This window comes from Rhinolophus sinicus, linkage group LG10 (assembly GCF_036562045.2).
Source record: "Rhinolophus sinicus isolate RSC01 linkage group LG10, ASM3656204v1, whole genome shotgun sequence".
Taxonomy (NCBI): domain Eukaryota; kingdom Metazoa; phylum Chordata; class Mammalia; order Chiroptera; family Rhinolophidae; genus Rhinolophus; species Rhinolophus sinicus.
The window spans coordinates 52,167,321-52,194,097 of NC_133759.1; the positions used below are offsets into that span (position 1 = coordinate 52,167,321).

At 42.9% G+C, this 26,777-nt stretch overlaps 1 protein-coding gene across 5 annotated transcripts in view; it reads left to right on the forward strand.

Moving 5' to 3' along the window:
* The first annotated feature begins 683 nt into the window (after positions 1-683).
* ABHD6 (abhydrolase domain containing 6, acylglycerol lipase) overlaps positions 684-26,777 on the forward strand; it is a 47,963-nt gene continuing 21,869 nt past the window's right edge. The window contains exons 1-3 of one of the 5 annotated variants that reach the window (XM_019724150.2): positions 684-837; positions 12,755-12,819; positions 20,882-21,025. In XM_019724150.2, the coding sequence (XP_019579709.1) occupies positions 20,907-21,025 (119 nt within the window). In that variant the 5' untranslated portion in view covers positions 684-837; positions 12,755-12,819; positions 20,882-20,906. Of the gene's footprint in view, positions 838-928; positions 1,129-1,868; positions 1,947-12,647; positions 12,820-13,885; positions 14,009-20,881; positions 21,026-26,777 lie in introns of those variants that run through there. The other 4 variants (XM_019724152.2, XM_074313176.1, XM_019724151.2 and 1 more) reach the window with 4 other exon arrangements.

Below are 26,777 nucleotides of genomic sequence, written 5' to 3' on the forward strand. Positions count from 1 at the left end.
GTAGCAGGGATTTAACCAGTGGTGGCTGAAAGGCCTTTCAGGACGGCCATTTTGCCCCCAGAGCTTTGGAGCCAGACGATCCTGGGTTGGAATTCCCAGTTCTGTCCTTTACAGGCTGAACACTTGGGCAAGCCCCTCACCTTTCTTCTGAGAAATGTCAACCACAATGCCCACCTCTTGGCTCAAATGAGACAACCCATGTAAGGTAGCGATGCTTCGTTCATCTGTGGACCGGTGTCTCTCCCTCGCTCTTTCTCTCTGAGCCCTTTGGGGACAGGGTCACTCTGGCGGGCGCCTTGCCCAGACACACAATAGTTGCTCAGTAAACGAAGCGGCTCCCACGAATTCTGGCGTCGCATCGTGGAACTGTGGCGCCTTGGGTTCCGGTCCCTCTCGCGCGCCCCAAATGAGCTCTTTAGGAGCAGGGGCGGATGAGTGGGTTCTGCCCTCTGCAACTGGAGTAGGCGCTCACCTTCGGGCCTTAGGTCTCAGTGACAGGTTGTGGGGGTCGGGTTGTGTGGGATGCTAACTTTATCCTTCGGGTTTAACGCAATGAACATGGGGCTCGGAGGAGTTGGTGGTTCTCGCGCCTGAATCGCCAAGACCAAACACTGCAGCAGGGCAGCGGCGCGGTGGGGCGGGAGAGGGCGGAGCCGGCGTTTCTGTCGGAGGACGCCGGCCGGCGCGCGGCGCCTTTAAGGCATCCAGCAGAGCCGGGCGCCAGCAACTGAGAGCGGCGCTGGCTCCCGCGCGGCGGCGCGATCAGAGCCGCGGGCTGGGGCGGAGGACCCGCGTCAGAATCGTGCGGCGGGACCCAGGCGGCTGAAGTCAGGGCAGGTGAGCGCGGGCGGGGCGAGGGGTGCGCACCCGGGAAGGGGGTGTCAGGGAGCTCGTCCAATGATCCAGTGACTTACCGCGCACTTTCCGAGTCCGGACTGCCAGGCCTCCCCCCAGCGGCGCACTGGGTGAAGACAGGTCGGGGACCTGCACCTCCCTTTACTCTGTTCCTCCGCTTTGGCATCAACCCTTGCGCGCTCCCTTCCGGGGCCGGGATAGGTTTGACATTCCCGAATCCCGGTCCCCAGACTTCCCGGGTCCAGGCTACTTGCTCCCCAAACCCAGGACAAGGTGAGGACAGATCGGGGAACTGCACCCTCTTTCTACTCCACCTCCCCACCCGTCGCGCCGGCACCAGCCGCTGTGCGCCGCTCCCAGTGCCTGGCTGTTTGGATACTCGGGCACCCGGGTTTCTCCCACTTCCTGGTGAAGGGCTTCTGCTCGCCCTTTCATCCGATGTCACGTCCTCCGGTCCCGGACATCGGCACCCCTAAAGACCTCTCCCAGACAATACCTAACCCCCAGCAGTCTTTCAGCTCCTCTTTCCCCAACCTGCCCCTGTGCCCTCGCCCTTGGTGCCTCCTCCTCCCCGCAACTAGCGAGTCGGGAGGCTGGTCCAACCACCCTGACAGCCGGGGGTGCCCTCCCTGCTATCCCGGGCATCCCCCTCCTACGCGGGCTTCCTGCCAGTCTTGGAAATGCAGATTGTGTAACACTGGCTGCATAGCCGAGCACGTGCAAGATTTGCACCCCTGAACCTGCAGACGAGTGGAGGAGGCCAAATTGACTGAGTGAGGTCGAAAGGGAGAAAGAGGGTACAGGGGGTCTAGAGGTTGTGCATCCAGGGGTATGTAAGTTGAGCTCTTTTTATGCCCCAGGGGCTGGGTGGTTAAGAGGTCCTAACTGGGACCTGAAGCCAGCATTTGCCTCACCTCTCATCTGCTCAGAAATCCTTCATGGCTGACTCCACCTGGTTAGGAGTTTAAGAATAATTTATTATTAATAATAGCTGAGAGAATAAGCAAGTACTGGGTGCCTTACCAATGCTCTGCCCATTTCTCCAAGGGGGAATGTGAGACTCCAGAGATAGTCCCTTCCCAGGACACACAGTGAGTCTGACCGCAACCCCCCATTCTGAACCACTGGACTTATTTTTACCCAATTATAACTAATAAATTCTTATGCACGTATTTTTCTAACATGGGAAGTTAGAAATAAGAGAAATGAGTAACCTGTGTTCCTAGCACTAGTGTATTTTTCTACAATTAGGTTGTCAGACCCCAAGGGGTCCTTAGTGCCCTACTCAAGGAGACTGACGCCCAGAGAGGACAAAGGACTCACTTGAGGCCACACAGCTAGAAAGTACCAGGGGTAGAATGCAAAGCAGATCCTGGGATGGTTAATGGGTTCCCTGTGCTGTCCCAGCTGATCCCCCCCCACCCTGCCCCTTCCCCCCTTGCACCCTGACCTCTGCCTTCCCTCCCTACTTCCTTTGCTATAACCCAGGCAAGTGAACACACATTCTTTCCCCTACTTCCTTTCCTTAGTCTGTTCCCTCCTCTGGGAATGCCCTCCCTGGAATCTCTGTCTAAATCGTACCTACTCCTTACGGTTTAGCTCATGTGTCCTCCAGGAACTCTCCCCTGATTTCTTCCCTGTCCCCAACTGAAATCTGTTCCTGTCTCCCTTGGGATCCCATAGCTGGCATCCCACCACCTTCCACCCCCATGACGGCATTTGGAAAGTTCTGCCTTGTGTCTGACTTGTGCTGGCAGGATCAGAAGTGTTCCCCACGACCCCTCTTTCCACCTGCCTGGTGAAGCCTCAGGACAGAGAGAGTGGTCCATGGGGGAGATGGTGTGGGTTTTGAAGTAAGGGTAGGCTCAGGATTTCTGAATCCTGCAACACCAAACTCCCTTTATTGAGCTACAGCTTGATCACAGGGAGAATGGCTCAGCATGGTACCTAACATTATAATTACATGTTTGTTTTTGTTCATAACCCAAAGGATTCCCACTAGAAAATCAGAGAGACTTGGGTCCAAATCCCACCTTTACTACTCGCTAGCTGTGTGGTCATGGACCAGTTACCTAACCTCAGTTTCTGGTAATACTATCTGCTTCAGAAGATAATGGTGAGATTCAAATAAAATAAAGCACAGAGCCCCACGTGTGGTAAGCACTCAATAAACACCAGCTGTTATGAAGAGAGAGTGACAGTTGACCACCACTTCCAATTACTGGAGAAATGATTTAACATTACTAAAACGCTCACACTGACTCTACTTAGAGATGGGCTAAGGCAGTTTGGATCAAAAAGAGGTGAGCATTTTTTGTGCCCAACAGGCCTATGAGGCTTTCCTCAACACTAAAACATCTATTGCCTTTGCAAGAAGAGCTAGAATTGCATTTCTATTTTTCAGCTTTAAAATAAATTGATGAGCTTTGAGTTCTGTGAGAGTCTGCACACCTAGAGTGAATGCGTGAATATAGTTTGTTCAATTGTAAGTAATTATGAAACTTAATGACATGAGGGGGAAAAAACAACTTGTTCTTAGAGGTGACCTTGTTTTGCAGTGTGTTGGTACAGGCTTTTCTGTGGATTTGGAGGGAAGGAAAGTAAGGGCTAGTGTTTCTCCTAGTAGGCTAGTAAGTAGAAAGTAGAAATTAGCGTCCCTGTCAAAGTATTTGGAATATGCTGGGAAACTCATTCTGCAGGTTGATAAAAATTTTATTTTAAAATTTCTCCTAAATTGATAACTTCGAATCCCATTTGCTAATTTAAAGACTGTTGAGTTTAGATATTTTAAAACATAAATGTTGTAAATTTCACAGTTGTATGGAATTTATCAGGCTCTGGAATTTTTCTTTATTTCTGTGATCCTGAAGGTGATGGAGGAATATTTTTCCTGTGAGTCCCCAAATGATGTAGATGATGTTGGATCTGCCGGCAGTTTCTGGGTGTAGGCCGGGATTGTGTCTCGTGAGACCGAAGAATGGAAACACAGACACAGGAGAGGCAAAGAGTTTTAAAATGAGGGTAGTTTATTGAAAGCAAAGAGTCAGAGCTCCCGAGTCGGAGGGACGAATGGGGGTGTCCCCATGACTGAGGCAAAAGCTCTTACTTTTATACCTTCCCTTGCCTGTTTGGGAAAGGGGAGCTGTTTGAACAAGGGAACTGTTTGAAGAAGGGAACTGGCACCTTCTAATGAAATTCGTCTACCAGGTTTGTTCTGCTTGCCCATCCTAAAGGAATTAGCAAAGTAACCCACTCTTATCTATCAGATCTGCTCCATTTGTCAGGCCAAAAGGAATTTTATGATTAACCTCAAGGCCTTGTTATATTTTGTCCTGGAGCGAAGGAGTGATTTCAAAACCTGGAGTTTTAGGATATGGCTGTCTTTGTTGATTCCACCAGGGACATCCCTGTCTACCTAGGGACATGCTAACTATCCTGTATCAAAGGGACATAAACACCTTTTGTATTAGCCAATATGGTGACCATTGGCTACCATGTGGCTATTTAAATTTAAATTAATTAAAATGAAATAAAATTCAAAATTATCTTCTTCAGTCACACTAGCCACATTTCAGGGGGTCTGATAGCCACACATGGCCAGTGGCTACTACATTAGGCAGAAAAAGAGAAAGAACGTTTCCATTTTCACATAAAGTTCCATGGGACAGGACTGTTTAGATCAATAAGGCCATGGGAAAGCTGCCTGATTATGAGCTTAAGTTTCATTCTTTCTGGGAAGTTATCTACAGGCTAAGAAATGGACTGTGCGAGGATGTTTCATTGTTAAGAACGAAGATGTTAATAAATCCCTGTAGCCTCATTTTGGCTGTCTGGCTCAGCAACTTTCACACTGCCAGATTCAAAGGATGGGGGAGAAGGGGAAATATAAGGAAATGTTTTGGGGCAGTAATTCTCCACCCTGGCTGCATGTTAGAAATGCCTAGGGAACTGTGAAAAATGACTCCTGACTGGCCTTTGCCCCAGGCCAACTGAATCTGCATTTCTGGGGGTGGGGCCCAGGAATCCTATTTTATTTATTTATTTACCTATTTTTAATAATTGTTTTATTTTTCAATTCTAGCTGACATACACTATTATATTAGTTTCAGGTGTACAACATAGTGATTAAATATTTATATAAGCTACAAAGTGATCACCCAGATACATCTAGTACCCACTGATACCATATATAGTTATTGTAATATTATTGACTATATTCCTTATGCTATACTGTATATCACCATGACTATTTTGTAACTACCAGTTTGTACTTCTTAATCCCTTCCGCTTTTTCACCCACCCCTACCCCCCTCCCAGCTGGCAACCATCAAAATGTTCTCTGTATCTATGAGTTTGTTTCTGTTTTGTTTGTTTTCTTCTTTAGACTCCACATATAAGTGAAATCATATGGCATTTGTCTTTTTCTGTCTGACTTACTCCACTTAGCATAATAACCTCTAGGTCCATCCATGTTGTCGCAGATGGCAAGATTTCATTCTTTTTACTGCTGAGCAATATTCCATTGTATATATATACCACCTACTCTTTATCCATTTATCTATCAACAGACATCCAGGCTGCCTCCACATCTTGGCCATTGTAAATAATGCTTCAATGAACATGTGGATATACATGTCCCTTCAAAGTAGCATTTTGGGTTTCTTCAGATAGATACCCTGAAGTGGGGTTACTGGGTCCTTCTTTCTCTCTTGGTGTATCTTTCGTTTCAAAGTCTATTTTATCTGGTATAAGTATAGCTACCATTGCTTTTTTTGTTTTGTTTTGTTTCCATTTTCATAAAATATCTTTTTCCCATCCCTTTACTTTCAGTTAGTGTGTGTCTTTTGAACTGAAGTGAGTCTCTAGTAAGCAGCATATTTAAGGGTCTTATTTTCTTATTCATTCAGCCACCCTATCTTTTGATTGGAGCATTTAATCCATTTACATTTAAAGTAATTGTTGATAGATATGTAGTTATTGCATTTTATTATTCATATTTTTTATTTTCTTCTTCTTAAAGACATCCCTCTAACATTTCTTGTAATACTGGTTTGGTGGTGATGAACTCCTTTAGCTTTTTCTTGTCTAGGAAGCTCTTGATCTGTCCTTCAATTCTAAGTGATAGCTTTGCTGGGTAGAGTAATCTTGATTCTAGGTCCTTGCTTTTCATCACTTTGCATGTTTCCTGCCAATCCCTTCTGATCTGCAAAGTTTCTGTTGAGAAATTAGCTGACAGTCTTATGGGAGCTCCCTTGTAGGTAACTAACTGCTTTTTTCTTGCTGCTTTTAAGATTCTTTCTTTGTCTTTAACCTTTGGCATTCTAATCATGATGTGTCTTGGTATGGGTCTCTTTGGGTTCATCTTGTTTGGGACTCTGCACTTTCTGGGCTTTTATGTCTATTTCCTTCACCAGGTTAAGGAAGTTTTCTGTCATTATTTCTTCAAACAGATTTTCAATTCCTTGCTCTCTCTTCTCCTTCTGGTACCCCTATGATGTGAATGTTGGTACACTTGATGTTGTCCCAGAGGCCCCTTATACTGTCCTCATATTTTTTTTTTTCTTTTTGCTGTTCTGATTGGGTGTTTTCTACTACTTATTTTCCAAATTGCTGATTTGATCATCCGCTACATCTAATCTAATATTGATTCCCTGTAATGTATTCTTTATTTCAATTATTGTATTCTTCATTTCTGACTGGTTCTTTTTTATGTTTTCTGTCTCCATTTTTATTTTTCCTGTTTCTATGTTAAAGTTCTCACTAAGTTCATCTACTCTTCCCCTAAATTCATTGAGCATCCTTATAACCATAGTTTTGAATTCTGTGTCTGGTAGAGTTCTGGTCTCCATTTTGTTCTTTTTCTGGAGCTTTGTTCTGTTCTTTGATTTGGGACATGTTTCTTTATTTCCCTATTTTGGCTTCCTCCCTGTTTTTGTTGCTATGTATCAGGTAGGTCTGCTGTGTCTCCCAGACATAGTAGAGTGATCTTATGTAGTAGGTGTCCTTCTAGCTCTTTCTAGCACTGTGATGCCTAATGGCACAGTCTCCCTGGTCACCAGAACTGAGTGCTGCAGGTGTGTCCCTTTTGTGGGTTGTGTGTGCCCTCTTGTTGTAGTTGAGCTTTGGTTTCTATTTGCACATTAATGGGAGGGATTGACCCTCAGACTGATTGGTTGTGAGGACTGGCTGTGACTACAGTGGAGGAGCTTTTGTATAGGGGCTGACTCTACAGAGCAGGATTTGCTTTAGTGGGGTCTGGTGCCTGCCCAGTCTACTCTTTGGGTGTGTTGTCCTTGGAGGTGGCCAGGACTAAAGCTGGCTCAGTCTAAAGCTGAGCACTGGGCCTGCCAGCCCAGGGCCTCCTAAGAGGGGCCCCACTGCAGGCCAAGTTCATCCTGGCAGCCTGTGTCCTGCCCAAGGGCCACCTGGCATGAACCACATAGCTATCTGAAGGTGGCCACTTCCCGCACTGGACTTGGAGGTGCCTTGAGAAGCCCAGCCATGTCCCGAGACCAATTGTCAGTACTGTGGGGCTTGTGGCTGCTCATCCAGAGGTTTGGGACATGCCAAAGCCAGATGCTGCTTGTTTGGGTTTTGTGAACCTTTGAGAGATTTTAGGAATGTTCATAACATGTCAAGACAGGCTTGTTTTTATGGGAAAGCCACTAGAAGCGCTTGTTTGGGTCCAAAAGTTGGGGGTGCAGGGTCTTAGGGAATCACCAGGGCAGAATGAATAAATGATGTTAGCCAGGTTGATGGAGACTCAGATATGGCGGCTGCCTGCATCTGCATTCTGCAGGGGGAAGGTCTCAACAAAGAAACAATGGCTTCTTCCAGCTCCTCCCTCTGGGCGAAAGTTGCCCCTTCAGCCCTCACCTTGAGGCCAGACAATTCAGTTCCTCCCCATGTGTCCCTGGTGCCTTTCAAGCCTCTTCCTCAGCACTGGAGCTCAGAGCGAATCAGTCTGTCAGTAAGTCTGTGCACAGACCCTTTAAGAGGAGCAACTGGGACTGCAGCCACCCTTCTCTCACTCAGCCACAATCTCCACTGGTTTTCACAGCCAGAAGTTATGGGAACTTCTCTCCCCAGCACTGGAACCCTGGGCTAAGGAGCCTGGTATGGGGCTGCAACACCTTGCTCCTTTAGGGAAGACTTCTGCAACCAAGGTATCCCTCCCAATTTTTATAGATTATACGCAGACATGGGACCAGCCCATTCTGAGTCTTTACCCCTCCTACCAGTCTAGAGGGGCTTCTTCTATATGTCCTTAGTTGTAGGTCTTCGGTTCAGCTGGACTTCAGACAATTCTTATCTTTAACTTTTGTGAGGTACAACCTGTGGCTTGTTTGTAGTAGGTTTAACTACAGGGATGGCCATAATGAAATCTCTTTGCTTAATAGCCTTTGGATGGTTTGTTCTGTGTAATTCGTTAATGTCTGCCTGGGTTCTGTGTCTTGGAGCATGTAGGCAGCAGGCTTGGAATCCAACCCCCTCGTTTCTTCTTTTGTAAAAATAGTTCTCATGCCTCTTCCCTGTATTAAGATTATTAGTGTGTCTCGTATCTGATTCCCCACAGTTCCTGGTTGAAGAGGAGAAAGAGAAGTCATCATAACAGGAAAATATTCATTAATGGACTTGCCACTTACAAACTTAGGACCCATTCCATCATCCCTCCCTCTGTTTTTAACCCTCATGAAGCATCTACCTCTTGGTCATCTGTCACTCCCAGGTCATAGGACATTTTGCAAATACTAGACAAACAGTGGAAAGTGAAACTGTAACTCATGTAAGCAAAGCGGAATTTCATTAAATCAAAGCAAGGATGTTGGTGAACTGCTTGAATGACATGTCCAGGCAATAATAGATCAGGATCTGGCCGTGTGAGACCTGTTAATTGATGAAGAAAAGAGGAAGGAGACTTGAACACCAAGAATTAAAATGCCCTTGAAAAATCAATAATGTATTTTTTGCAAAAATGTCCTATTTTGATAGCACTGTGATAACCAAATATTAACAGGAAAGATTTACCATACTGTAAGACAATCTATCTGAAATTTATTCTTTGTTCTCAAAATTAGCACAGGATTGCAGTTATAACCTACATTTTGTTTAGGTTCAGTATTTCCTATTGCTTTTCAAATAGACAGGTTTTGATTTTGTTTATTTGGATAAAGTTCTAACAAAACTGTTTTAACCATGAAATTTTGCATGTGGCTTCAATGCATGTCCCTTGTTCTGATACTAATTTTCCTGGGTTATAGAGATCTCTGGGGAGGAGATTCCTCCCAAAAAGAAGGTGGCTACAAGCTCACAAAGGATCCTGAATGCTGGACCTTTGTGCTGGGAACCAGAAATCTTGTCCTAATAGAAACCTGCTGCCTGTTTTTAATAGGGCTCCTTTTTGTTTAATACCAACTTTGTTCCTGCAATTAGAGAATACTGTAGGTCAATTTTACCTCTTTTAGAAATGGCAAAACCCTCTTTAATCGCCTTGCTTTTCCTTTGACTTAGGAACACAGATCCTGGCATTGGGAGAATGTTTTTGGGTGCTGAAGTTCTATTTTAGGCCCTCTGCTAATGCACACCCATATAGAGGGCTATTTTAATTCCTTTCAGTCATGTGGAAAATTGTCACTTATGTGACGCTCTTTCTAGCACTTTACCTTTGAGAGGTGACCTCGGCGGATGAAGCACATGCATTCACCATGATTCATAGACTAAAAGTTTGTTTTGAGTTCCCCCCAAGCCTGAAGACTTTGGGGTTCTTGGAGGTAAAAGGTCAAGTGGGTTTTGGATCCTCTTTTCTCTCTCCAGCAGGAGACTGGTTTGTATTTCTGTAGGGATTGCTTGTTTTAAATATGATTTCAAGCAGCTGGTTATTTCAGACTATCACCACATACCACATCTTGAACCCAGAGGTTAAAGTTCTAAAGGTTGCTGGGCTAGGTCAGGGCAGGTATTGCTTGTTTCATTGCCTTCCTTCTTGCTGATACGATTTTTTTTTAGAAGATACGCCGCAGGATGCACTAGCCAGCTGCCTTCCAGCTGAGCCCCTGCCTGATCTGCCTGCCTTTTCCACTTCTGGCTGTGTCCTTTCTCCAGAAGACTGAGTGGCAAGATTTTCTGGCTCTCTGATTCTTTGTCCACAGGACCTGCCTATATAGGCTGTTTCCTTGCCCACAGAGCTGCCTCCGGTGGCAGAAGCAGAGGGAGGGGCCTACGGGCTTGTCTGGTTCTCAAGCAAGAACCCCCTTGGGGAACCAGTTGCTAGCACTTTGCTACAAAGCAGTCCAGAGTGAATCCTCTTATCAGTACCTTTCCCAGGACCATAAAGGAGATAAGAAATTCTGGTTTATGGACCATGTATGGTTCCAGGATGGACATTTTTATGTTCTGCCTTAGAGTGCTGGACTTTGACCCTTAAGGACTACAGTTCCTGCCCCATGGACTCAACCTTTGGACAGTCACACCGGGCATGAGTCCCCCAGTGGTCATCTTAGTAGGCAGCCAGGCCACCTATCTTGTGTAGAGAGGGAGGGCTTCTGAGCCTAACAGCATTCACGTTTGTATTTCTTCTCTTATAATGAGAAACAATTAAGGCATGGTGGCTATCTCTACTGGGCCTTTTTAGCTAGCATAGGGTCCAGGACTGGCCAGTAGAACTTTTTATGACAATGAAAAGGTTTTGCTGTCCAATATGTGGACATGTGGCTACTGGGCATGTGAAATGTGTCTAGTGCAGCAGAATTGCTTTCTGAATTTTAAATGTTATTGAATTTTGATCAATTTAAATTTAAGCAGCCACATGTGACTTAGTGGTGACTGTATTGGACAATGCGGGATAGACCATTTTATTTGAGGCATTTACATATTTATTTCTTAAATAGGGAAAAATTTATGCATGCACATGGTAGTAACGCAAAAGGTACAAAAGGGTATCAGTGAAAAGTCTCTTTCATTTCTGCTCTTAGCCCCTAAGTTTCCCTTCCATGTATCAGCCATAATTACCCGTTTCTTGTATATCTATCCAGAAACATTTTACACATGTATAAGCATAATGTATATATTTCTCTCTCCGTCTTGCTCAGTGTAGGAGGTGTTATTCTATCCACTTTCTTCTGTTCCTTGCTTTTTGAGTTCATAATGTACCTTGGAGGTTATTACCCATAGAGACAAATAGAACTGCCTCATTATTTTAATGGCTTACATTTAATTTTATTTGTGTTTAATGGCTATACATTATACTTCTTTATAAAGTTATTCCATGTTTCCCCGAAAATAAGACTTAGCCAGACCATCAACTCTAATGCATCTTTTGGAGCAAAAATTAATATAAGACCCGGTCTTATTTTACTATAATATAAGACCAGGTATAATATGATATGATATGATATGATATGATATGATATGATATGATATAATATAATATAATATAATATATAATATAATATAATACCGGGTCTTATATTAATTCTTGCTCCAAAAGACACATTAGAGCTGATGGTCCGGCTAGGTCTTATTTTCGGGGAAACACAGTACTATCATTTACTTAACAGGTTCCCTATAAGTCAGCATATGAGTTATTTCCAATCTTTTGTCATAATAAATGATACTGTAACAAATAACCTTGCCAAAACATATTTTCACACATGGTTAGGTATAAACATAAATTCCTAGAAGTGACTATTAGGTCAAGGGTATGGGCATTTTGTATGCTGAAGACTGCCAAACTGCCATCTGTAGAGTTTGTTAATGGGAATGTAAACTGGTACATTGTATGAGAACATCTATTTCCCCACAGCCTCAGCAACAGTCTGTTGTTAAACTTTTTATTCTTTGCCAGTTTGATAAATAAAGATCACCATTATCTTGTAGATTTAATTTGCATGTCTCTTATTATAAATGAGATTGAGCATCTTTTTATGTTTAAGAGTCATTTATGTTTCCTTTCTGGTAAATTATTCAGATCATTTGCCCATTTTTTCTATTAGGTTTTGTTGATGTTGTTTGAATTGATTTGTAGGAACCACTTGTACATTAAGGAAATTAGTCTGTTCCCTTTGATATGTATTGACAAATTTTAATCTTGCTCATGGTATCTCTTTCAATGTGGACATTTAAAAACATTTTTATGCATTCAGCTTATTAATCTTGTTGTTATCGCCTCTGGTTTTTATATCTTACTTAGAAAGGCTTTGCCCAGGAAGATATTTTAAAACAGAGTTCTCATGGTTTCTTCTAGCACTTTCATATTTTTATTTTTTTATGTTTAACTCTTTGACCTTCGGAAATAATTCAGGGCTTTGTGGGTTGACCTTCCCTTGCCCATCTCCTCATCCTCTGTGGTGGTGCTTCTCTCTGCACCATCCAGCCCCGTGTTTGAGCTGTGTGGTCCCCTCTTGCCAGCCACTCTAGTAGAAATACTCTCATTTGCCTGTTGACTGCTACCTTTCTACCTCCTTCCTATAATTTCTTTCTGAGGACAACTTTTAGGTAAATCCTAACCCAGCTGGAGAAGGAGACTTTTCGTTTGTATTTGAGAGTTTCAGTTAAGTTTGGAGGCCCTTCACCTGAGCATCCGGTTCCACTTTGTAGCCTTTCTCAGCCCTGCAGCCTGGGGATCACCATCTCACCCCCATGCTTTGTCCTCTCACCACACATGTCTTCTGTGACCTCCTTCACACACCCCTATTACCTAACATGTCCTGCCCTTTGTGCAGGTTGTTTAATTAGGGGAGGGGACTAGAACAAGAGGCACCTATAAAGTCATAGGACAGTTGTACTTTGCCTGTGGCTTGGAAAATGTTCAGCCTTTAGCAAAGCCAGTAATTTGCTAGCACGTCATTCGTATTCCCTAGTATGATTTAACGTGTTGTCATTTTCTTTCTTGTGATTTCAGAACCTCATTTTCATCTTCTGCCAGAGCCAGTAGCAGTTGGGAAAGAAGGCTGTGCTCTTTGAAGAGTAAGTATGGGTTTTAACACCATAGATTACAAAAAAAAAAAAAAAAATTGAAGAAGAAAAAAAAGAAGGGCAGTCCTTAATGAACCAGGCGCTCCTCTGTAAGCTCCCTCAAAACCTCTCTGCAGGCCAACCTGTGGTGGGTGATTTCTCTGGGTCAGTAGGTCCAGTGGGAGGGATTTGGGCACCCGAAGGTTTTCAAGTTCAGATATGCACCCCAAAGCCCCCCCTCAAACAGTTTGAAAAGACTTTGGAGCTGGGCTCTGACTTTGAAGGGAGTCTGGAAGACCTGGTGCTTTCCTGGGGAGTGTGACTCTCGAATCGAGAGGAGTTCATCAGGCAGCCAGTACATGAGTGTACTCCCCACGAAGGGGACAGCATGAGGAAAGACAAAACATGAGGCTATGCGGGGCTTTGCATGGGGGCAGGAGGTGGTTATCTGGGGTGCAGGCGGAGATGTGGGAGTCCAGGCCAGGAAGTTGTGTGGGGATCATATGAAGTGGTCAGTGTTCACATTAGACCCAAGCGGCGAATCCCTGGTGGGAACTGTGAAGATTCCTCTGGCAACTGGTGGTGGGAGAACTGGGCTGTGAAAGAACAACCTTTACAGAAATGGGAGCAAATAGTGAAGACCTGGACCCGATGTGGTGGCTGAGGGAGCTGTGTGTGGTCTGACTCATACAAAGTCTCGCACCTGGTGGGAATTTTCTTGCCACCCAACATTCCTAATACATGTTGAACCAAAGTGGCATAAGGAATTGGTTGTGAAAGGCTTTCAGGGGTGTAAGGCCCCTAAAGCTGAGCTATGCATTAGGGTAGCTTCTATTCATATGTGGTTATCAAGCAGTTAAAATGGGATAGGTGTCACTGAAGAACTGAACTTTTAACTTTATTTAATTGACTGAAATTGAATAGTCAGTCATCATTTAACAGTGTGTGACTATTTGGACTTGGACAAGTTGGCTCCAGGGCTGGCACATCACCACCATTATTACATAAAAGGAGTGGGGAGCAAGTGGGGAGGGTGGAAGATGCATTGGAGTCTGGGAGGCTAGACTGATGGAGATACTGTCAGCAGAAATCAGTGAGTCAGGAGGAGGGAGACAGAGGTGTCTGCTATGTTATGGGACTGTTGGACCGTAGGCGTGGTCAAGCAGGTTTTTGGAGAAGTCTGGAAGGACATCCTATCTAGGTATGTTGATTTTTTAAATTATCTGCAGGAGGCAGTGATGGAGGACATAGGAATGGAGAGCGCTCTAAGGAAGACAGGAGAGTCTTATGGGAACATCTGGGGGAGAGAGAGGAGAACATCTTAGGACCCAGGCCAAGTGTGCTCATAGCCATGGTTTATTTCAACAGCAGGGCTGTCGAAGCTGCAAAGCATAGAGGATGAATGTGCTTGGCCAGAGTGAGGGAGAGACGAAGTCCAGGAGGGCAGAGGTGCTTATGGCAGTAATCCCGGGGGGGATGCCGCCTCTCCGTGATAACTGGGCTGAACTTCCTGCCTGGACATTTCAATGTGATTTTCCTCCATGATACAGAAGATATACATGACAAGGAGGTAGAATTGCCCATTTCTTGAATTATTCTGTCTCATCAATCCTGGGGCTTCCACGGAAGAGAATCTTACCGTGTTTGTGTCTTTTTCAGCTGTTGATCATTAATGATAGTATTGAAGAATTGGTTTATCTTTGTTAAGAACCTAGTTTCAGAAATTAGTGTTAGGTAGGTGCAACAATATTTAACAGCTGGGATATTAAACTCAGATTTCAAGAATGTAGTGTTTTCCTGGTGAAAAATAGTGTGGAAAGAATTTTCATGCTGTAGAACTAAAAGAAAAATTATAAGCAGCACTGGATAATTTTAAAAAGACACCAGCAGGAGTAAGGTAATGAGTTCACTATAACGTTAGCATATTACTTGCTCTTAAAACAGTTCTAGAGAAGTGCAAAGAATGTCAATAGTGATACCGAATTCTGTGCCTTGTTCATAACTGATGCAAAATGAGATCTGCTTGCAGCAAGCACTGAGGGAAGGCAAACGTAACTCAAACCAGGGACACCTCCAGGATTGGAATGAAATGCAGGTCATGCCATTGACTAGCCAGGTGATGTTGGGGGCATTTATTAATATGGAGTGGTCAGCATTCACATTAAGCCTCAGTGTATCCATCTTTAAAATGGGAGAAATGCTTCCTACCTCATAATGCTGTGAGGGATAAAATGAGAGGATGTAAATAAACAGCCTGTGCAGGGCCTGGCATACAGTAGTTAATAAAGAAAGGCCATTGCTCTTCTATCTTTAGCTATGCTGGTAGTGGTCATGGTTATTATCGTTGCTATTGTTATAATAATAATCATTATTGTGAAAAGAACTTTATCAAATTTGATGAAATAGGGGTAGATATCTAGGGAAAGGCAAGAGTCTATGAAAGTGTTTACATTGTATTTATTCTTGGAATTTTGCTTTATACCCAAGATTAAGGTATTAGAACTCAGGGTTCCCAGTTTCCAAAATCTGAGAACATTAAAAGACAATTGTGACCTGTTATGCCCTACCCCTAGCCCCAAAGTAAACTTGGGAACATGAGATGTGAAGTATCCTCTATCCAACTAATCTTTGTCCCTGTGTTCAGAGATAAAGGCCCCAAATGCACAGCTTGGATGTTAACAGGAGGAGGCAGGGGAGCAGGTGCTGGCCAGGGATGTGAGAGTGTGTTACCCTCCCTGGTGCCCTAACCACCAGCTGTCCTTACGGACATCGCCTTGCTCCACACTGTGCTGCCAGGCCACCCAAATCACTGACTGTAACACTAGGGTGCCTCCCTTTACACAACAGATATGCAAAACAAGTGCCTTCTTCTTTTTAAATCTATTCAGGTATAAGCCTTATCAAGCAACAAATATTTATCAGGTGCTGTTTTATACGATGTCTGACAATTAAGTTCGCGAACTCATCCTAGAAAAAGTGCTACATACCTCATTGCTGAATATCACCTTGGTGACCTTCGAAGTACTCCCCTTGGGAAGCTATGCACCGATGCCAGCGTCTAGTCCCCCTTTCAAAGCAATTTTGGGACTGTTTTTCTGAAATGGCCATCAGAGCTGTCATCATATTACCCTTGATGTCCTAAATGTCATCAAAATGTCTTCCTTTCTATATTGCCTTTATCTTTGGGAAAAGAAAGAACCCATTGGGGGCCAGATCAGGTGAGTAGGGAGGGTGTTCCAATGCAGTTACTTGTTTACTGGCTAAAAATTCCCTCACAGACAGTGCCCTGTGAGCTGGTGTATTGTCATGATGCAAAAGCCATGAACTGTTGCCAAAAAGTTCAGGTCGTTTTTGTCTAACTTTTCACACAGCCTTTTCAGCACTTCCAAATAGTGAACTTAACTGTTCATCCAGTTGGTACAAATTCATAATGATTAATCCTTCTGATATCAAAAAAAGCTAGCAACATCATTTTGACTCTTGATTTGGACTGATGGAACATTTTTGGTCGTGGAGAAAGGACATTGTGCACTTTGACGCTTTGTTAAGGATTGGTATTAGTGCACCCATATTTCCTCACCAGTGATAACAGCACAAAACATCATGTTACCTCTCTAAAAGGTCTTGGCAAACTTTGACTCTCCTTTGCTTTTATTCATTGGTGAGCTCCTTCAGAACCATTTTTGCACACACCTTTCTCATGCCAAGATTTTCTGTGAAGATTTTCCTAACTATTTCTCCATCAATGTTTACTTGGGCTGCTATGCTTCTCACAGTCAGCCGACGATTTTGACGCACAATTCGATGAATTTTTGCATTGTTTTCCTCAGTTCTGCTCATTACTGGCCACCCTGACCTCTCTTCATCAGTGATGTGTTCTCTCCCCTCAGAAAAACATTTAATCCATTTGTACACTGCCGTTTTCTTCATGGCGTTATCCCCGTAAACTTGGACTAACATGTCCTTGATTTCACTTCCAGTCTTGCCAAGTTTAAAAAGAAATTTAATGTTTGTTCGTTGCTCTAATTCAAGCTCAGACATTCTCATATCAGCACACAAAACACGCAACAAGAATAATGAATGCCACTCAGCAAGACACTGCCCCATGTTGACACGAGCACATCGGTGAGACACTGATATACCAAGGTTATGAAACCTTACTGAGCTGTTTGTACAGTGCTGCCAATGTAAACATATGGTGGCAAGTTCACGAACTTAATTGTCAGACCTCGTATTCTGGAAAAATAGGAAAGGGAACAAGAGTCTTGTGGGGGCAAGCCAGATCCTACTCTTTAATTGCATAATTTTTTAAAAAGTCACTAGAGTAGGGAAAAACAGAAGAGATGATTTAGATGAACGTTCTCATTTAATAGAGGAGGAAACCACTGTCTTGCAGCTGGTGTGTGGAAGAGCCTGACAGGAGAGAGCCAGCTGGAATGCCTTCCCCAGCCCGGTACCCATCCGTCACACGAATCTGCCCCAGTGGCAGCCATTCGTGTATCACCATCATGATTTTCACCAGATCCAAGTATCACCTAGTTAGCATTTTTCTTTAAATTGACACTTTTTTTTAACTTCATGTTAAAAATTAGTTTCCATTCCTACCATAAATTGAAAGTATCCATAAAAATCAACACAAGGAAACAATATTATTAAATAACTAGATACTGTTGCCTGCAGGAGGCTTAAGGGTTAGAGAGCTGTTTACATACTACAAGTTTCTCTGTCCTAAGCAGGGACTGAAAAAGAACTGAAAAGATAACTTTTGTATATCTTTTGTTATCTTTTGTATGGCAGTGTTATCTAGTGCTATGTAGCCCTGAAGCATTATTTAGTATTCTCCTGTTCCTGAAGGTCACCTTGCAAACATCAGTTGTGCCGGCTCCATGCTTTGGGAAACAACGCATTCCACCGCTTAGTGGACTTTTGATCACTGGTGATTCTGGGTTTACAAGGCTTCAGTTTTTCTGTTTCCAGCAGAGTATCCTTTAAACAAACCCCAGGCTAGGAGAGCAGGCTAGGAGAGCTGCCTTATGGAAAGCTAGGCTAAGCCCTTTGTAACGAAGGATATTGCAGAGGTAGGAAGAATCACCTACTTTTTTTAAAATCTGTACGGAAAACTCAGAAAGCACTCGTTTCTTCACCCAGGGCATGTCTATGTTTGACCTCGTCAGGAAAAGTGTGCAGGATTCCCTGTAACAAGTCCTAACCTTGCTAAATTGATCATGCTCTACAAAAGCTCCTTATTGAAGACTTTATTCTGCCATCAAATGGAAGTTGGAGCCAGATAAAACCTTCCCCAAAACTGACTGTGACATCGCAGCAGGCACCGACAAAACCATGAGGTTTCTTTGTGGTGACCATTACCTCAGTGTGGCGGCCATCGCCAGTGTCAGAGTCTGTGACATACTCGGTTTTGGGCATAAAGCATTGTAATTCCTATTCCAAAGGAACATCGTGTAATTAACTTTCTGCAGTTCAGGAATCGGAATCCCTTGTGACCCTCGTCAGTTTTTAAGGACTTTGTACATGGAAAAGTCCTCTTGAAGCTGACAGTTCTCATCTTGTTCAACTCTTTTGTGGCCCACAACGTTCCAACAGATTTGTAAAATGCCCTTCACTCTGCTGATAATTTGCTTACCCCTTGATGGTGAGGCCTTTTAGCATTGTAAATTGTACCTATAGGTGACTCCTCTGGGGAGTTTTGTAATTACTGATAGAGGAAAAAAGTCTCTTACAAAATCATTTGGGAATGGTTGTCCCTAAAACAAACAGGATTGAGCCCATTGTGTAACTTTGTTTTTTATTCATTCATTTGCATTTTATTTGTGTCCTATGCTATTCTAGGCACTGAGGAAGAACATATATGATTGTTCCTTCCTTCCAGGAGCTCCGGTTCTGGAAGGAGAAACAGGCCCATGACTTAAGTGTGCTGGAAAAAGTGTTTACCGTGACTGAAAAACTGAGAGGACAGTTGAATCTGAAACATAGACAGTGCTTCTGCCTCTGAGAAGGTGGCAGCTTTCATTCCCGTAAACTCAGGACTGTACCCAGATAAAGTGTATGTGAATAACTGAAAAGAACCATTTAACCCTCCTGTACATTGCATCTGTCTCTCCTAGACAGTGAGGGACCTGTTACGCCAAACCTCTTCAAAGAGACAAGACATCTAAATGCAGCTGTCACATCTTCATGGAGAAATTAGGGATGATAAGTGTGGGTATTTAACAGCAAAGATTACAAAGATTGAGAAAAGGCCATTTGAAAAAAATTAGACAAAGTGGAGTTTGGTGCAGAGGGAGGAGGTACAAGTCAGAAACCTGTTTTATAATCATGACTCCATCAGCTGAGTGACTGAGCAAGTTACTTAACCTCTCTGATTTCCTCAGCCTATAAAATAGAGGATAAAACACCCCTTGCCTATTTGACAGGGTTGGTGTGCTCTTATCAATGGTTGGCAAATTATAGCCCATAGACCAAATTCATCCTGCAGCCTATTTTATTAAAATAAAGTTTTATTGGAATGCAGTCATGCCCATTCGTTGCATGTTGTGTATGGTTGCTTTCTCACTACAATGGCAGATCGAGTCATTGCGACGGAAACCCTGTGGCCCACAATGCTAAAATGTTTATCATCTGGCCCTTTACCGACCCCTGCTTTCAGTGGTTGTGAAAAAATGCTGTGCCATTATGAATTCATTAGGAAATTGACATACATATCAGTTGATGGAGGTATATGGCAAAGATCCCTCCATTTCACAGGAAATATAGGGAAGGCCATGATTTGCTAGATATTAATACTCTTTCTTGAAGAAGTCTCTCTTTTTTATATTTGGTGAAATGCATACTTGACACACGTGGCTGAGAATCCTCAAGTGGCAAAGGGCCACATGGCCTACAGTTCTGGCAGGTGTTGTTTTCTCTATTGGGGAAGATGATGGGACTTGAAATATTTTTTCTTCCATGAAAAAAATGAACCATGTTGTGAGCTCATGAGACAGGAGTGGTTGGGGCTTCTGATTGAACCCTGATTTCTAGGGTACCTAGAAATGGGTCAGGCCCTGGTCAGGGTGCTGGGGACACAGTCCCTGCCCTCCTGGAATGCACATTCTCTTCTTCAGATGACACACCGCCAAGTCTTCAGGAAGACATCAGAAAGTACACTGAAAACTCTGCTGTTTTGATTTGTTCTCTCCTTTTTAATGCTTATTATTTATTTTTTGAATAGGCTATACCTATACATGATAAATAACCAAAATGTTTTAAAAGGTAGACCATGAAAAACAAGTCTCCCTTCTAGCCCTGACACCCAGCTATCTAGTTCCCCAACTTAGATGCAACCACAGTTACTGGTGTCGTATACAGCATTCAGTGATACTCTGTGTGTATATAAGCATTCACGTGTACATGTATATTTTTTCCTTTTCTTTCTTTAAGGTCCTCTGTCCTCCCTAACTTTTAATTTTTAAAAATTGCTATAGATATTTTTAAACCTGAAGAACCTACAGAAAAGTTGAAGATTACCATGTAACCTTCACCTATATTCACCAATGGTTAACGTTTCACCATATTTGCTTTATTTCTCTCTCCTCTCTGCCAACCAACCAACACACACACACACACACACACACACACACACTGTTTTTTTCTCTCCTCAACTTTTAAAAGTGAGTAGCAGATATCACTATACTTTACCTCTTAATACTTCAACAGACATCTCCTAAGAGCAAGCACATTCTCCTACCTGCAAAGGTAACTACGACTTCACCATCACACTCAAGAATTGAGTATCGTTATCACTGATACAATCATATTATCTAATAGCCAGTCCATACTCAGATTTCCCCAATTGTTCTAACAACTTCCTTTATAGCTTAAAATAGAAGCCAGGGTCCTCTCAATGATTCTTCATTACATGTAGTTGTCAGGCCTGTTTAGTTTTTTGAGCAATTGCCTGCTTTTGTTTCCTCCTTTATCCTCATTCTGGGTTCTGCACTTTTCTTTTCCCTTTTGCTCCTTCACCTTTTCTCCTGAGACAGAGTTTCAATACTGTCGCTCTCTTCATCCCCTGCAGGTGCCCACCAGCCTTAAAGAGCAGAATGGACCTGGACGTGGTTAACATGTTTGTGATTGCAGGCGGGACGCTGGCCATCCCCATCCTGGCGTTTGTAGCCTCGTTTCTCCTGTGGCCTTCAGCGCTGATAAAAATCTATTATTGGTGAGTTAATTTTATAATTACAATTTCCAAGGGCGTCATATTATAATAGTGTCATCTTCTCTGCTTGTCCTTTTGGATGTTGTTGTTCAACATTTTATCATGAAATATTTGAAACATATGGAAAAGTTGAAAGACATCCTGTTTTGAATTTTGGGGGTGTTCTTGAAGAATTGGTCGTAGCTTCTCACCAGGTAAATCCTTTTAGGTTTCTGTTAGTGTCTTTGCCCAGGAGGCCACTCTCACTCCCAGAGTCACTGACTCTTCTTTAAGCAAGGATTGTGCACGTTATATGGGGATTCCTTATAGTTTTCTTGGTCATTGGATTCTGAGCCAGTGATGCTCTGACAGGTGCAGGGATGTGTACTAATAAATGAATTAGAAAGAGCAGGACTGGGGAGATGGCATGGGTAGGACAGAATGGTTTTAGATCTGTGCTAAAAGCATTCATTACTAAAGTAACAAAAAGAAAAAGATGTTTCCAAACATTCTGTCATTCTTGTACCACCTTTATCTTGCTTGCCCTATCTGCATACCACCTCTACTTTCATATTTTCTCTAGAGTGAGTTACTTGTTTTTGGTAGCCTAAATCAATTTATTTTAAGAGTAATATAAATATCATTATCTTAAGTGGAAATCTTGCCATACTTACCATAAATAGTAAATTAACATAAAGAAACAAACATACATAAGTGCCATTCAAACAATTGTAGCCTAGATATTGCTACCTACCAAAGACTCTGTGTCTCTTTTCTCTTAGTTCCAAAATCTAAGAGAGGAGTGAAAGATGTCGCAGCCCTGAACACAGCCTTTCTCCTCAATGGAATCAGAAGGTTAACAGTTGAAAAGGGAGTTACTTCCTCAGGAGGCTTCAATGACTTTTCATGCCACCGTCCATTTACCAAATCAGATCACCCTTCCCACCCCCGTGCTGTGCATCCACTGGTGAAGGAAACACAGAAGGTTCCTCCTTGTGCCCTAGGGAAGCACATGGAGATTTCACTAGGACTTCGGGAAGTTAGAGCTACCTCCAGTGCACAGAAAGACAAATGCAAGGAGGTTGCACTTGTGCCCTTTAACTGCCCTCCTTTCTGGCTCCCTTTTGTTTCATTAGAGTGTGGAATTTTCCACCTGCCAGCCAGTCTCTGATCCTTGAAAAGAAGCTAATTGAACAGAAGGGAGCTTTTCTTCTGTCGCTCTCTCGCTGGGGAGGTGGTGACCCCTTCAGAGGCTCACTCGGGACTCACCTCTGCATTGATGAAGCTGAGACTCCAGCTGTTTAAATGCTGTTGTCCTGGCAGTGCTGGCAGCAGGAGTGCTTTGGGGCCAAGACTCCCATGTAGCCTTACATGGAGAGGCCAGAGTTGTGTGCCCCTCGTGTCCCTGCAGAGGCACAGTGGGCCTCTACACACAAATGCCATTTTTTTTTAAACCAAATCAAACTGAAGCAGAGAATGCACTTCAGTGATGTAGCCCGTAACCATGGATATGGCTGCATACAGAAGTGGGATTATATAAAGGCTAATTCCATCCAGCGCATGCAGAAACCAGCCCCCGTGCTATGCAGTCCTCCAATGCCCGGTTCCTTGAGCCATCAGAAGGCTTTCAGGGTCAGTGTCAGAATAATTTTGATACTTGACTTTCAAAGAGAAAAAAGAACTTCATAGTAAATAATTCACTTTATTATTGAGTTAAAATTCACATAACATAAAATTCACCCTTTTAAAACTGTATAATTCAGTGTTTTTAAATATATTTACAGTGTTGTACAGCTATTCCCATCATCTAATTCCAGAGCATTTCCATCTCCCCCAAAGGAACCCCCATACCTGTTAGCTGTCATTCCCAGCTTCCCCCTCCCTCATTGTCTGGCAACTAGTGACTATGTTTTATCTCTTTGGATTTGCCTAGTGTGGACATTTCATATAAATAAGATCATACAATTTGTGGTAGCATGTATCAGTACTTCATTCATTGTTGTGGCTGAATGATAGCCCATTCTATAGTTATATCATATTTTATTTGTCCAAATGATTGTTTCCATTTGGGGCCACTATATGTAATGCTACAGAGCAAGTAAGTCACTTTTATTAATAAATAATACCACCAACAACCAGAGGCCCCACAGAGCAGAGCTGTCCCTTCTTGTCAGTATAGAAGCATGTGCTCTCAAAGCCTGCCCATGTCTGTCACTCAGCTCAGAGCTATGGCTGCAGGACAAACACAATGCTCTTTATTTTGTGAACTTGGGCGCACAGGCCAAAAAGAAAGCCTGCTGGTTGGGGAGGATGAAGATCCTAGAAAACCTTTTGGATCATGCCAGGTAGCATCATGCCAGGGGGACTGCGACGATAGTAATAGAACCATGATGCCATTGCAGATGTCGCTGGAATCTTGTGAGTGGCTTCCCCCAGCACACCCCACCCCACCGAAATGCACTGCCTAGTTCCTTCCAATTGCCTCACTGCAAGTGACATTTACACAGGGGTTGTCATAGAATGAGCAGCTTTGCCATGAGTCACTATGTCCCTTTACCATCCCTAATTTGCTCAGCTGCCCATAGTGCCCACCAGTGGGGTCACCCTGCAGACCTGGGTTGGTCAGGTTAATTTTTAGGATTGCTCCGTGCACAGAAACGGCAGGCATTAGGGGGAGCTGAGCATCCCAAACACCCCCGCTGCCCTGCCATATGCGCATGAGAGTGTGGTGAAATCATCACATCACGCACCTGCCTGGACTTCCCTGTGAGGTCTTCTGAGCACCGCGGGGAACAGGACCAGGGATCCCCGGGAGGCTGGTCATCAGAGCAGCTCTCTCTAGGTCTCTGTGTCCCTGGCATGGCCAACCCATGTCTACAGTGATGGTGGACTATGCTCGCTCCTGCATGAGGTACCAAACACTTCACTGTGATTCAACAGAGCCATAACCAGAGATGCCGGGGCCGTGGTGGGTGGCATCAGGGGCAGCTCCGAGTTTCATTGTGTAAATTATCAGGACTGTTCATGGAATGAAAAAGACTGAGAGTTTTAAAAATTTTGGTTTTCCCAAAAGAACTCAGTGGTGAAATCAACGTAAGAAATCATAAGAGAGAAAAAGGAATAACAATTGGAAAAGAAGAAAACTGACATTGTTTGCAGAGGACATGACTATGTACCTAGACAGTCCAAAAGACTCTATAGACAATTTGTTAGAATTAATAAGTGAATTTGGCAAGACTGTTAAATACAAGATAAACAAAAATCGGTTATATTCCTATATAACAGCAACAAATACAAAATGAAAAAAAATTTAATGATACCATTTGACCATAGTATCAACAAATATAAGATACCTAAGATTAAAGAACAATATAGAAGGCCTCTATACAGAAAACTACAAAGTATTAGAGAAATTTTGAAAGATCCAAATTAATGGAGAGATATAGACAATATTCGTGCATTGAAAGACTTTCTATCATAGAGAGGTCAGGTTTCTCCACAATGATCTACTGACTCAGTGTATACCCATTTAAAATACCAGCAGATATTTTTTTATGGAACATAATAAACTTATTTTTAAATGTATAAGGAAAAACAAAGAGCCAATTAAGCAAAACCATCTTGAAGGAGAACAATGCTAGGTGATTTTCACTACCAGCCATCAAGACTAAAATTGTAAAGCAACTGTAAATCAAGAAAGAGTGAAATTGGCACAAAGAAGAACAGATAAGCCAATGGGACAAGAGCGTCCAGTAAGACTTACACATAGATGAGTCAGTCTTTTGAATTATGACAAAGGTAGCACTGCTCTGCTGCGGAGGAAGGGAACTGAGTCACTTAGATATTCATCTGGATAAAAAGTTAATCTTGACCCCTTTGGCAGGCAGAATTCCTAAAATAGCCCCACAAAGATTTAGCTCTCTAATCCCCAGAACCTGTGAATATGATGAAATAGCACTCCCCTGGTTATATGATATACAGTTGACCAAAAGAAGGAGAGATTATCTAAATAGGCCTGATCTAATAATCAGTTAGACCTTAAAAGTGGAGGGGCTTCCAAGCATGAGAAGGACTCAGTGCTGTTGCTAGTTTGAAGTTGGAGAGGGCCACGTGACAAGGAATGTTCTAGGAGCAGAGAGCCCCTGGCTGACAACCAGCGACCTCAGTCCCAAACCATAAGGAACTGAATTCTTTTTAAAACCTGAATGAGCTTACAAGATGATTCTTTTTCCCCCTAGAGCTTCTAGATAGCTCGCTGGTGCCTTGATTTCAACCTTGTGATACCTTAAGGAGAGGACCCAGCTGAGCTCATCAGAATTGTGAACTAATAAATGGGTGTTGTTTTAAGCCGCTAAGCTTATGATAATTTGTAACTCAGCCATAGAAAAGAATGCAGCTTCATCTGCAGCCTCATACCACACACAAAAATTGAATCCAGGTGGATTGTAGATCTAAATGTGAAAGATGAAATGATCAAACTTTTAGAAGGAAACATAGAAAAACTCCGTAAGAGAGCTTATCAAGATGGCCAATATGAAATGGTGCTCAACTTCATTGGCCATAAGGGAAATTCAAATTAAAAGCACAATGAGATGCCATTACACACCCAACGGAATGGCTAAAATGAAAAAGGCTGACTGACGATTCCAAGTATTGGCAAGGATGTTGTATTAACTTCCTGTGGCTGCTGTAACAAATTACCACAAACTGGGGGACTTAAAAACAACAGAAATTTATTCTAGAAAACCTAAATCAAGGCATTGGCAAGGTTGGTTCCTTCTGGAGCCTCTGAGGAAGAATCTGTTCAATGCCTCTTCCCTAGCTTCTGTTGGTTGCCAGCAATCCTTGGCAATTCTTGACTTGAAATTGCATCACTTAAATCTCTGCCTCTGTCTTCACATGGTGTTCTTCCTTCAGTGTGTTTCTGTGTCCTGATTTCACTCTTCTTGTAAGGACAAGAGTCATACTGGATTTGGGGCCATCCCTAATCCATTATGACCTCAACTGAACTTGATTACACCTTGATTACACCATATTTCCAAATAGGGTCACATTTATGGGTTCCAGGTAGACAATGAATTGGGGGGGTTGGTGTTACTGTTCAACCTGGTACAGATGTGGAGCAACTAGAATCTGGTGTATTGTTGATGAGAGTATAAATTGGTTTATCCACTGGAAAACTATTTGATAAAATGACCCACTAATTTCACCCAACAGAAATGAGTATATATGTTGATGAAAAGACATATACAAGAATGTTCCATAGCAGCTTCATTCATAATACCTCCAAACTTGAAACACCCAACTGTCCATTAATACTCTACTAGATAAATAAACAGAGGTATAGCCATGCAATTATTCATACAATGGAATACTATACAGCTATGAAAAGTAAAGAAATAGGGCTATATTTTAGCCCTATATTATAGCCCTATATTTAGCCCAATATGAATGATCCTCACAAACATAATATTGAGTGAAAGGAGACAGATATGAACAAATACTTATTGTTTGATGAAGTTCTGAAACAGATTAAATGCTCCTGGAGAGATGAAAGTGGGGTAGTGCTCACCTTTAGGGAGTAGTAATGGGGAGAGACATGAGGTGGGTCCCTGGGATGCTGACCATATTCTAGATCCTGATCTGGGTGGCAGATACTTGGGTTCATTCACTTTGTACAAATCCATCAGGCTATACACTTACAATTTGTGTGCTTTTCTGTATAACTTATACTTCAATTAAAAGTTTCTCTTAAAAAAAATAACAGTAAAGGATG